A 12,606-nucleotide genomic window follows, 5' to 3' on the forward strand; every position below is an offset into this window, starting at 1 on the left:
TTTCTCACTAAATTAATTTAAGCATGATTGGTATGTTTTCACTCTGAAATGCTGTGATTGGTTGTTTATTTGGATCCCACTGCTGAATCTTGAGATGGAATCCTGTTGATATATTTCAAATATTATGTTTTTGGTGCTAAATAACATTTTTTTATGCGTAACAATATTTGATTCTCAGTAACTACTGCAATAGTCTCGTAAAATACATATTATCCAAAGTGATCAGAGTTTTTCATTCAACAATCATTTTGACCATGATATTTTGATCAAATTGATAATAATATTTGAAATTCCTTGGTTCAAAAAGAGATGATTCAATAATATTTTTAATAAAATAATCATGTTGAAATTCAATAGTTTTGGAAATTGTGCTTTTAACTTAATTTCGCATTTCATTTTCGATTTTTTTCACCTATGTTAAGGCATATCTGTTTGAAAATTTGGTGATAGGTTTTAACCCAAAAAGTTCATTATCAAAAAATTGAAATTGTTATTGAAAAATTTTAGATATCATTAATAATTTTCAGTTTTATATTATTCTTTATTCCGTTAAAATAAGCCACCTTCAGAATTTTTGTTAACGAATTTTCAATGATCTATAATTCCTTTGATTAATAGAGAAATGGTGTTAAATGGAAATTTCGAAAATGGGGGCGAGCATCATAAGAAAAATTTTTCGAAAAATAGGGGGTGTTAGTATACTCAACCCCCTCATTAATTATCGTTTCTAGAGGAATAGGAACAGAGGCCTTTTTTCAGGTAACCTTTAAGAAGTTTCCGAAAGAGTTTATGCTCATATAACCTCATTTCCAGGTAAATAGGGGGTATTGTTCTACTAAAAGTTTAGTTGCATACTGGCCTCGTTTCCTAAGAAACTTAATCAAGAGGCTATCTCAATAAGCCTTGACCAACAGGAATAGGATTTACCATCACTCTTGTGGAATAAGTAATCAATATTACCGAAACATGCATTTCGGTTCTTTGACCTCCCTGCTTTAATACAGCATTATTCTTTTGTTCAAGCATCATTATAAGTATCCTCGTTTGTATTATATACATTATCTTAAACAATACCCATACGCTTTTCAAGTAAAACCATTACACACCGAATTTTTTTATCCAATAGTATTGTTGCGTTGAGATCATACATTCAAAAATATGTTAAAGTTAATAGAAGATGTCGAACTTTTTAATTTTCTTGAATAGTATTCTCTTTGTTCGAAAAATAATATATTAAATTGTTTATTAAATCAATATTTGCAATTATTTTCAGAGCCAAATAAACCGATATTATTACTTTATGATTTTTCTTGTTTGATTTGAAATAATTATTCAAATTATGAAGGGAATCAAATTTCATGAAATATTTTGAAATCTGGATTGACAACTAGATTCATTTTGCATTATTTTGATGTGAATTTAAGTCTGTAATATACCTTACATAATGAGAGAGGGTCAAAGTTGCTATTTGTCACTTTTCCACCAGAATATAATGGGGAAAAAGTTATCATATAGTTGATCTAATTCACTGAGGTGAGAGATGCATCTAGTGTAATGGGATAAACAGTGGGATTGCTGCTCTAAGTCCTAGGTTCGAGACACATTGGCTTAATTTTTCTCTTTTTTATTGACGTAAACTATTCAATTTTTGTGTTCTCCATTCAAATTTCAGAATTTTTTTTGCAGATTTCACGCTACATTCGAAGTTACCTTTTGTAACAACCACTACTGCCTACGAAAGACGAAAGTGTGTCACGATTTCACCCTTACATAATAAAGTTAGTTTCATTAGATAAAAATTTAAGTATTATCATAAACATTACATGTTAAAAGATGATTGTAATCAAATTTAATTTTCTATGCATAAGCTGAGAATATTTTATCAGAATAATCAAACAAAAGAAAAGATTCAATTTGAAATTTAAGAAGCTATAAGTATTCCCCAAATATGTGAAACTAATGTGAACACGAATCTAGTGAATTTTAACAATAGATAAGAATTGTTATGTAAAAAAATATGTAGCAATGTAGTTGTTATGCAAAAAAATGAAAATCTATCTTGGAGGATAGTGTGCTATTAATAAAAGGAAATTAAAAAGAAGTGAAAAATTTAAAATTTAGTAAAAATATAAAAAATATAGTATTCTACGGAGAAAATATGATTTCATATATACATAGAGGTATGAGACTTGATTACTGGACGAAAATCATGATGGTTGCATAAATTTGTTCAAAATATAGAAAAAGAATGATATTTTTTGTTAAGATAAGTAATTATATCTTGGAAGATTTTATATGCATGTATCATAAATGAAAGTTTTCGTTGAATCTGAATAATATTTTCAAAAGAATGTCTACTTTTGGGTTTTAAATGTAATCATGAGTAAATCATCTATTGGATGGAGGTATGAGATACGCGTAGTGTACTGTGATATAAAAAGATTCGTTGAACAACCAACAAGTAGTGATGAGCTTGCGTCTATCGGTTATTGCTTTAAGATTACGGTAGTTCAGTATTGCATATTCCTTTATCCTATTCCTGTTGGTCAAGGCTTATTGAGATAGCCTCTTGATTAAGTTTCTTAGGAAACGAGGCCAGTATGCAACTAAACTTTTAGTAGAACAATACCCCCTATTTACCTGGAAATGAGGTTATATGAGCATAAACTCTTTCGGAAACTTCTTAAAGGTTACCTGAAAAAAGGCCTCTGTTCCTATTCCTCTAGAAACGATAATTAATGAGGGGGTTGAGTATACTAACACCCCCTATTTTTCGAAAATTTTTCTTATGATGCTCGCCCCCAATCTTATTTTCTCCATAAATATCGGATATTGATCTTCCTGATTCAAAATTTAATCATAATTATAATTCATGTGTTTTATCTTATTACTCGCACGTTGTACTTTCTCGATTGACCCAAATCATCACATGAATAGTAACAGAGATCGTGCGTACCAACAATCAAGAAATTACGAGACGAGACGAACTTATTCAAGACCTACACTTAAACCAATAGATCCAACAAACCCACATAAAACAGTTATCCCAATAACAACTAAACCAGTCATCACAAAAATTCCGAAACCAATAATTATTTATACCAGAACCCCAACGAAAAACTTCACTTTTAATCCAAATAAAACAGCTCCATTCCCAACACAACGACCAACCAAATCTCCAACACCAAGGACAAGCTACAGAACAAGGAGTCCTACACCATGTTATCAATCAAGTTATTCTCGCTGTAGAACACAAAGCCGTACGCCTACATACAAATCTAGCCGTACTGATGTAATTGTTATTCCAATAAGCTCCCTGATTTTATTCATCCTATGTTGTTCTCTAACTATGTGTGCATGCTACTGTAGGAATTGCAATGCAAAGAAAAAGCAGAACACTCCCCAAGTTGCCGAGCAACAAGAAATTACTGGTCAATATCAAGAACCTTTGCTTGCCCAATACCCAGGCAATGTTCAGGAACAAAACCTACCACAGCAGCCAATGATATATGTTTACGCTGCACCTTTCCAGCAACAACCACAAAATGTTCAAACTTACCATGATCCCCAAGCTTATGCCCCAGGAGCATTTGCTCCAGATCAATCTGTTGCTGTACAATATGGTGTTCCGCCCCCTTCCCCAGTTGTTGTAACAAATCAAGAAGAACCAGCACCAAACCCATATGCTAATTATTTAAAGTAAAAAAAGTATATTTATTAGATGTTAAAAAATTGATATTCATAAAGTTTTTATAATGAAATTCAAAATATCAATAAAAATATTTTGAATTATACGTAAAATTTCTGATTAAGTTGGATAGAAAGAATATCTATTTACTAAACAAGATCATTCTGTCTTAATAATTGCATAAAGAGTGGATGAATCTCTAATCATAGAAATTTTTGCAGTATGCTGCACTAAATACATAGGACTATCTTCAGCATCGGGTATTCTCATCTGTATAGTTGAAGGATTGACATGGTATGTGACTGAAAGTTGTGCTACAATTTCTTCTACCGTTATATCGGTTGTTCTGTCATATTGAATGGCCATTGGCTCTGTTTTTCCATTAATAATCGGAATAACTGTAAGGGTGATTAAGTCTTCTGTAACCGATGATTTAAAATGGGACATTATGAAATGATTTTAGCAAAATATTGAACCAAAATTTTGGTTTACAATTTGTAAAGTTTATCAATATATTTAAGGCCTTTCATTTGATTTGGATTGCTTGTGAATTATAGTTGAAATTTTTAATGAAAACTGTTATCAATTATCCGCTAAAAATTGATGAAAAAATAGAATTTTTAATTTTGGATTGAGAAAACGAATAAGATAGCATTGACATGTCAGAAAATAATTCGAAATTTTGAAAAATCGTGAAATAATGTTTTGAAATCTTGAAAAATATGCATTTAAGTAATAACCTTGGTGTATTTGATATCAAATAATGATTTCTAAAGGAAGTATAGAATAAAATTTGGGGTATTATTATTGTCGTCTGGCGGTTTTAGACGACAATGCGAATTTTCAAATAATAGGATTTTTAGCCAGATAAAGAGCTACTCCATATATCATGCGTGTTTGCATACTATATACATAGATGGAATTGATGTTCTTCCTTTATTTAGGTACCGAAACATGCTTGAAAAATCTATTTTTTAGACGACAATGATAATTTTGTCACTTTTCCAGACGACAATAATAATTTGTCACCTTTTTAGACGACAATAATAATTTTGTCACTTTTCCCAGACGACAATAAAACATCCTCATAAAATTTGGGCTGGCGTGTATTTGAAAATAAATTTTCAAAAATCTTCAACAATGGAAAAAATAATGCAGATTCCGATGTCTTAATGCATTAGATATATTTTAATAAGAAAGAGAAATATTGAATCAAAACAGAAAATACGTTTTATCTATTTTTCCGATAATGTCTATATAATTGCCTATAATATTGTATCACAATATGAATTATATAGTTAAAAACATTACCATAGCCATTTTATGAAATTGAAAGTATCCTCAAAAGTAATGACTTTTGATAAATTTGTTATAAAAAATTGAAAAGTTAAAGTTATCGAAAATTTATGGAATGCATGCAAATCATATGAAGAGTTAAAATATATAAAGTTGGACGATTAGTTAGAAAAAATACTTCTCAAATATTTTCAATGCGTTTATAAAGTTAACGGGGATTGGCCTACTAAAATTTTTATGAGTTATTTTTATTCATTGGTCAATTTGTAGAATACATGAAAGCTAAATTTTGAATTCTATTAAAATTGTATAGCTGGACAATTAGGAAAAGAAATGATTGCTCTATATGTATATCTGATGATATTAATTTTTAAAAACTCTTATAAGAAAAGATTAGAAACATGCCTGTACCAATCGCCAACTAATATTTAAGCAATAAATAACGTGAAATAATTTAAGTTGGCTACTGTAATTAACCTAACAAATTTCAAAAAAAATCCCACAAAATTATAAATATTCAAAAAACAATCAATTTTTGAATGAATCTCAACTACTCTTCATTATTTGAATTTTATATTGCAGTCATATGAATTGCAAATTGGGTCGCGCCACTTAACCATTATTTTTTGTGAGAGCATATCACAAAAAATAATTCTTTCAATTTTCTTAACTCAATTTTTATACTAAAACAAAAATCTGTAATCAATTTATATTTCTCAAAGTATGGAAGATATCGTGACCTCGAAATATGCAGTTAAGTACTGCATGGGCAGTGGAGGCTTTGCCCAAGTATATGCTGCTATTCATAAGAAAACAAATTGTTTTGTTGCAATCAAGATGATTCCAAAAGAAATAAAGGACGATGAGAACCACAAAACACGCATACAGAGAGAAATGGAAATTTCAGCTTCCATTCAACACCCATTTATTATTGATCTTTACGAAATAATAGAATCGGAAAAATACATTTACATTGTGATGGAAATTATTAGAAATGGCTGTTTAACTAACAAGTTATGCGAAAAAGGAAAGCTTTGTGAGTCAACAGCTAAGCATATATTTGCACAATTAGCAACCGTGCTTAGATTTCTTCACAAAGAAAAGAACATCGCCCACAGAGATATCAAGTTAGAAAACATATTATTAGATGATCACAACAATATCAGAATTATTGATTTCGGTCTTTCGAAATTTATTCAAAAAGATCATTTAACAGAAACCCTTTGCGGATCACCTCAATATGCTTCTCCAGAAATATTAATGGGCCAAAAATATGGTTTTGAAGCAGATATTTGGGCCTCTGGAATCTTATTATACACTTTAGTTTTTGGAATCTTCCCCTTCGCTAGTGAAAACATTACAAAGCTTGCTAGAGCGATTATTTATAAGCCACCTCAATTTGAAGGTAAAATTTCAAATGAACTTATTGATTTGATAACCAAACTTCTAGTCAAGAACCCCAAAGAAAGAATTAACATTGAAGAAGTCTGCCAGCATCCTTGGATTCGTGATGAAATTTTATTAACTGAAGCTCGTCTTAAAAATATTTACTATGACGAATTTGGAATTGAAGAAGATCTAGTTAGATATGGAATTTCTTCATCAAATGTTAAGGCTGATTTGGAAATGAATATTATTAACGACAATACTGTTTCCTATAAATTAATTAAAAATGACCACAAGTTTTTCGGAAGAGTTCCACTATTAAAGAAGAATGGCAAACCAGAAAGAAAAGAATCCTGCCCAGCTTGCAGCCTTTTGCCATCTCTAATCTAATGCAGGCAGCAGGCGCCATTCATGAGGAAATCTCTCCAAGTGCATCCTGCAGTACAAATTATCCCATCTCAGAAGAGAAAAACACCACCAAAAATTATTGTTTTGAAATATTAGTTGTTTGTAATAAATGTATAGATTTTGAAATATAAGCTTTTTGATGCAAAATAATGATCTACAAAAGTATTGTTTTTAAATACAAGCATAATACTAGGATTTGAAAAATAACCATGAAATTGAAAATTATCTTCTAAATAAATGACCAAAAGTAGAGTACATCTCAATATACAAAGCATAATAAAATCAAGTCATTTATATCTTCTAAGCCAAAATGCTAGATTTATAAAATATTGAAAAGATTTATTGATTTTAAAGTAAGAATATTATAAAATATAGCAGGCTTACCTCTATGAAAGATTTTTATAGCTTAAACATATAAAATCTTGAATAATCGCAATTTTGAATAAAATGGTTCCTTCTGTCTAATATTATTATATTTATATTTCCCAAAGGTTGTGCGCAAATCATGGGTTTATAATCAAAGTAGAAGTTTAGATTATTTTTGAAAAGGCAAGTAAAATTTTTTTTGGCGGATCCGAGCTTTTTAAATAATAATTCAATTTTCGACCAAGGCTTATCCAAATAGTTAAAGATAAAGCATGCATTTTTGTTCAAAAAATTAACTTGAAAATTTTGAATATTGAAAACTAATTTTGCTTCGTTAAAATAAAAATCGTATTTTCTATATGATTCAAATTTATTTAGAAAAAAATTCTTAGGGTTCACAGAAAATATGCGATAAAAATATGAATAAATGGAATAATTTATATTGTATTATGAAATTAAAGCTAATTTTAGTTGTAGTCAAACATTCGGATTTTTTCTACAGAATTTGCGACCAATTATAATTTACATATGTCTTTGTCAACCTGCTTGATTTCATGTTACCTGTAGGAATCATCAAAAGTTTTCTCAGACTTTTTCCAGCATTGTAACGTTTTTTATATATAACTTTGATAAAATGATATTTAGTAGCTGATTATTATATTTGAACTACACAGAAAATCTTTCAATTTTTCAAACTCAAACAAAAAATGTTTTAATAATACTTTTATTTAATTAATTACAAAGATATTAATGGTTGAAGTTTTTGAAAATTAAAAGGTTATCGATCATTTCATTCAATTATCTTCTCCTATTATATTTCCCTTTTTACGATTTGTTTTATTTTTATACAATTGAAATGAAAGCTTTTCTTTTCGGAAACCAAAAAAAAACATTTTATTAATTAATGTTCTAATTCCTCTTGGATATTACTAACCTCTTAGTTATTCAAAAAACTGGTATGTAACTCCGAGAAACTACTTCATACGTAAGTAGTAGGATATGAAGGGTTGTGTGACTTTTTTTGTTACATCTATATATAGACGATGCATTAAAATATATTTATTTATAAATCATTAAAAAATTAACATTAATTTTAAAATAATTTATTTTTTTATCTTTTATAAAAGAAGCTATATATAGATGATGTCAGATATTCCGCGATTAATTAAACATTGTTTAAATCCTGAATGGGTTAAACTTCAATTTAAAAATGAAGATTGTGAATTATTAAATGAATATGAAAGCCAAAATAAGCTAATGAGGTATAAATATAATGATAAAGAATATTTAATTTCATGGAATCAATGGAGTCATAATCAAAGACCTCATAAACGAGAAGAAGAAATTGAAAATAATGAAATGGAAATCATTGATGACATTAAAGAGGATGGAATTCCTAAATTTTGTAGAAAAACCTTTAGAACTAAGTTAGGAGCATATAAACGTAGAGTATTAAATCCTGAATATCTTAAACATCAATTTAAAAAGGAAGACTGTGAATTATTAAACGCTAATGAATATGAAAATGCTAAATCAAAACTGAGATATAAATATATTGGAAGTGATGAAAGGTGTAAAGATAAAGATAAAGTTTATTCAGTTTCATATAATAACTGGCACACGTTAGGGATAAGAAAACATTTAGGAGATTATGGTAAAAGTTCCGAATTCTTCAAATCTAGTATGTACGAGAGAGTAAAAGAAATTAGAAATAATTATTTTCATGAATAAAAAATAAACTTTAAAAATTCATGTCTTACATTTTTGAATAATTTATTTTTTTAATTCGTAAGAAATGAGTGAATCAAAATTCGTGACTGTGAATCAATTAATGGATAAACTTTCACCAATTCTCACCCAGGTTAAACAAGTAGACGTTTATTTTGATGATTGCGTACAAAGTTTATTTTATAAAGGTAAGTTTAATATTAAACCTATTGCTTTTGCATTTGATGGTAAATTAATCGAAAATTCAAAAATTTGGGAATTAATTCCGGATATTGAATTTATAACAAATATTAAGGATAAATGGTTTAAACAACAAAACCACCTCACTAAAGTTCTTTGTAGATTAATGATTAAAACTGAGGAAAAAGAATTTAACGGGTTTAAATATCATCCATGTAAAATTTTAGAACTTGGTAACGAAAAACTTCAGAAAAAATTAAACGAAAGACTATCAAAAGATAAAGTTGAAAGAGTAAATAAACTCGCTAAAGGTAATGGTAATGGTAATGATGAAGATGAATTTGATGAGTTCAACATTGAACTTTAAGAAACTAATGATTATTTGAATTTATGATATCAATTATCTGATTTATTCTTTCTTCAATCTCTTCTATTCTTTTTGTTAAATCATCAATTTTCATTAATGAGGTGATTCTTGATTGAGGAATAGATTTCAAACTAACCACCCCTTTTATTTTTGAAATTTTGAATCCATCAACTTTAAACATTTTATAGTAGTAGGATATGAAGGGTTGTGTGACTTTTTTTGTTACATCTATATATAGACGATGCATTAAAATATATTTATTTATAAATCATTAAAAAATTAACATTAATTTTAAAATAATTTATTTTTTCATCTTTTATAAAAGAAGCTATATATAGATGATGTCAGATATTCCGCGATTAATTAAACATTGTTTAAATCCTGAATGGAATCAATGAAGTCATAATCAAAGACCTCATAAACGAGTAAAAAGAAATTAGAAACTAATGATTATTTGAATTTATGAAATCAATTATTTGATTCATTCTTTCTTCAATCTCTTCTATTCTTTTTGTTAAATCATCTATTTTCATTAATGAGGTGATTCTTGATTGAGGAATAGATTTCAAACTAACCACCCCCTTTATTTTTGAAATTTTGAATCCATCAACTTTAAACATTTTATTCAATTTACACGTTGTCAATTCTTCAAATAATTTTTTATTATTAGCATAATAGTCATTAAATTCTTCAACAGATGAAAAAATTTTTATTTCAGTAATTGGTTTAACAACGTTTATTTTTTGTTGAACATTTTCACTTTCACTTATTTCTTCCTCCTCTGTTTCATTTATTTTTAAAATCGGTTTCATTTATCATTAAATAAAAATTAGAATATAAGTGATGAAATATATTTTTTAATTAATATTAAATCAGAAATGGCGGCAGGATTCTTTAAAAAATTATGGGATGGAATTAAGAAAGCTGCGGGTTGGGTTCATAAAAATATTATTAAACCCGTTGCAAACTTTTTGGCACCAGTAGCGAAAACGGCAGGAACTATCATAGGTGGAGTATTAGGTACTAAAGCAGGTAATCCGGCGATGGGAGCACAAGCAGGTAACGCAATTGGTGGAATTGCTGAAGGAATACTTAATAAAATAGGGGGTGGTTAGTGGAAAAATAAATAAATATTATTTTTATCTTAGTATCGGTTGTAGTCTTTGATAAACTTTTTCTCCTTTATTTAAAATTTCTCTTATTGGGGCAGCTTTTGGCGTTATTGATTCAGCAACGTCACTAATTGCTTCTTTATTCTTAAATATCCAATTTGCCCCCTTCTTCAATGTTTCCCAAACTTTACTCGCCCCTCTTTTTACTTTATCCCACAGTTTCTTAAATATACCTGCAGCCATAGTTGATTATTTCATTAAAATTAAAAATTCATTTTCATCTTTTAATTTTGATTTTTTATTTATTAATAAATGACGACTAACTATTTAGTGCCAAACACTAAACCGATTAATGGAAATGTGTTTCATTCATTCGAAAAGATAAATGAAATATTCGCAAAGAATGATGGTAGAAGATATTATAGAGAGCTTGAAAGTTCATGCTATGACTCTGATGCTCCATATTTGATGATAAACAAACTCATTTAAGAATTACAAATCCGGCTCATGATGTGAACCAATTAGGTGACACATATATTAAACGCAAAGTTAAAGCAACTCTAGTTTCAAATAAAGCTTTCACATGTGATGCCACTTTTAAATGCATGCGTTTATTCGTTGGTTACAAATCATCAAATCAAAGCTTTAAACAATTAGAAGTAGAAACCGAAAGAGGTGATGCTGGTTATCTTCAGATGGATTGCGCCGTGAATCTTTCGCATTTGCAACATATAAACCAAAATCAGAAAGGAAAGTTAAAAAGTTTGTTCATTCGTTATATAATAATGTTCAAAAATATGATAACTCAGTATGTGGTAAATATATTGACCCTTCAGAAGTTTTCAAGAAAGCAAATGAAGAAGTTGATGTCACTTTGATATGATTATTCCGGTAAATGATTTGTTAGCATTTCAGGCGTTCGATGATTATCCTAAATCATTTGGTGATATCATTCTTAAATATTATGTTTTCAGGGATACTTTAGTATTTTGTCAGGTTGACCCGTTAAGAGTTGCTGATTTACAAAATTACGTTTATGAAAAGATAACTGATGAAAATTATGAAAAGATTATGAATCATGTTTATAAATATGATCGCAAATTCCAACAAATCGGACTTCCTGCCAAATTAATTACAAGCTTAGCCGCTACATCTGCTGACGCAACAGTTGATGATGTTATATTTCATGCACAAAGATGGAAGTTTTAGAGGATAAATGCATTACACCAGGATACGGTTTAATTGAAGAATCAGTTAAAGCAATACCACGTTTATTTAGTAAGGAAGATCCATTCATGATTCCAGCTCAACATATTGACGTTCGTTCACTAAATGGAGGTTGCATCACTCCTGAAGGTATTAGCTCAGATTTCTCATACGCTCTTCATAATGTTACAGATGTTGTGTTAACATTTCCGAAGAATGCAATGCAAAGAACAGTTTTAGAAAATCCAATGCTTCGAGGTCTTCATGTCACTATAGATTCCAGAAACTTCCCGATCAAGCGATGACCACAGTGGGTGACATATTCTTTACACGTATGCTTCAAGCTTCTGATTTAGATGGAGTGAATGAATGCACGGAAGAATACGAGGACTCATTAACTAGACCATTGAATGCAGATGATGGCGCGCCATTAGCTAGAACATGGAAAGACCAAACTTCATTCTTATGCACTATTCCAGTTCAACGTGATGGAGCGGGTATATTCTTTGATGGATTAGAAACTTTCAACTCACAAGTTACAGTACAAGTGAAAGCTTATCCAATCATTCAGGGTGAAAATGACACTTACTGTTCAAAGGTGACAAATCCTCCTCAGGTTTGGTTTACTAGGACTACATATTGGACATGGACACCGGATGAAGGTTTGAAATATCATCCAACAGGTACACCACCGCAGTATAGAAGTTCATATGATGAAATATTGATGAATAGAAATGTTTAAAATTATAAATTTATTTTTGATTAAATGGATTTAAATTCATCCACCCCTTATGAAGAATTAGCAGGAGTATATAATACATACGTAGATGATATGATTAATGAAGCATTGAGTGATAATAGAAATGCTC

General features: G+C 29.2%; 2 protein-coding genes and 1 pseudogene across 3 annotated transcripts; all 3 read left to right on the plus strand.

The window, feature by feature from the left end:
* Positions 1 to 2,826: 2,826 nt before the first annotated feature.
* TVAGG3_0354140 (uncharacterized protein) lies at positions 2,827 to 4,147 on the plus strand (the record flags this gene model as incomplete). The annotated part of the gene is made up of 1 exon (XM_001322302.1): positions 2,930 to 3,703. The coding sequence occupies one exon, from the start codon at positions 2,930 to 2,932 to the stop codon at positions 3,701 to 3,703; it is 774 nt and encodes a 257-aa protein (XP_001322337.1).
* Positions 4,148 to 5,707: 1,560 nt separating this feature from the next.
* On the plus strand, positions 5,708 to 6,986 carry TVAGG3_0354150 (protein serine/threonine kinase protein; the record flags this gene model as incomplete). Its single annotated transcript, XM_001322301.2, has 1 exon — positions 5,708 to 6,760. One exon carries the CDS (start codon positions 5,708 to 5,710, stop codon positions 6,758 to 6,760), a length of 1,053 nt encoding a protein of 350 aa, XP_001322336.1.
* A 4,150-nt stretch (positions 6,987 to 11,136) lies between these two features.
* Positions 11,137 to 12,479, plus strand: TVAGG3_0354160 (annotated as a pseudogene). Its single transcript has one exon. A coding segment is annotated over exon 1 (1,343 nt).
* The last annotated feature ends 127 nt before the right edge of the window (positions 12,480 to 12,606 follow it).

This window comes from Trichomonas vaginalis, chromosome V, assembly GCF_026262505.1.
Source record: "Trichomonas vaginalis G3 chromosome V, whole genome shotgun sequence".
Taxonomy (NCBI): Eukaryota; Parabasalia; order Trichomonadida; family Trichomonadidae; genus Trichomonas; species Trichomonas vaginalis.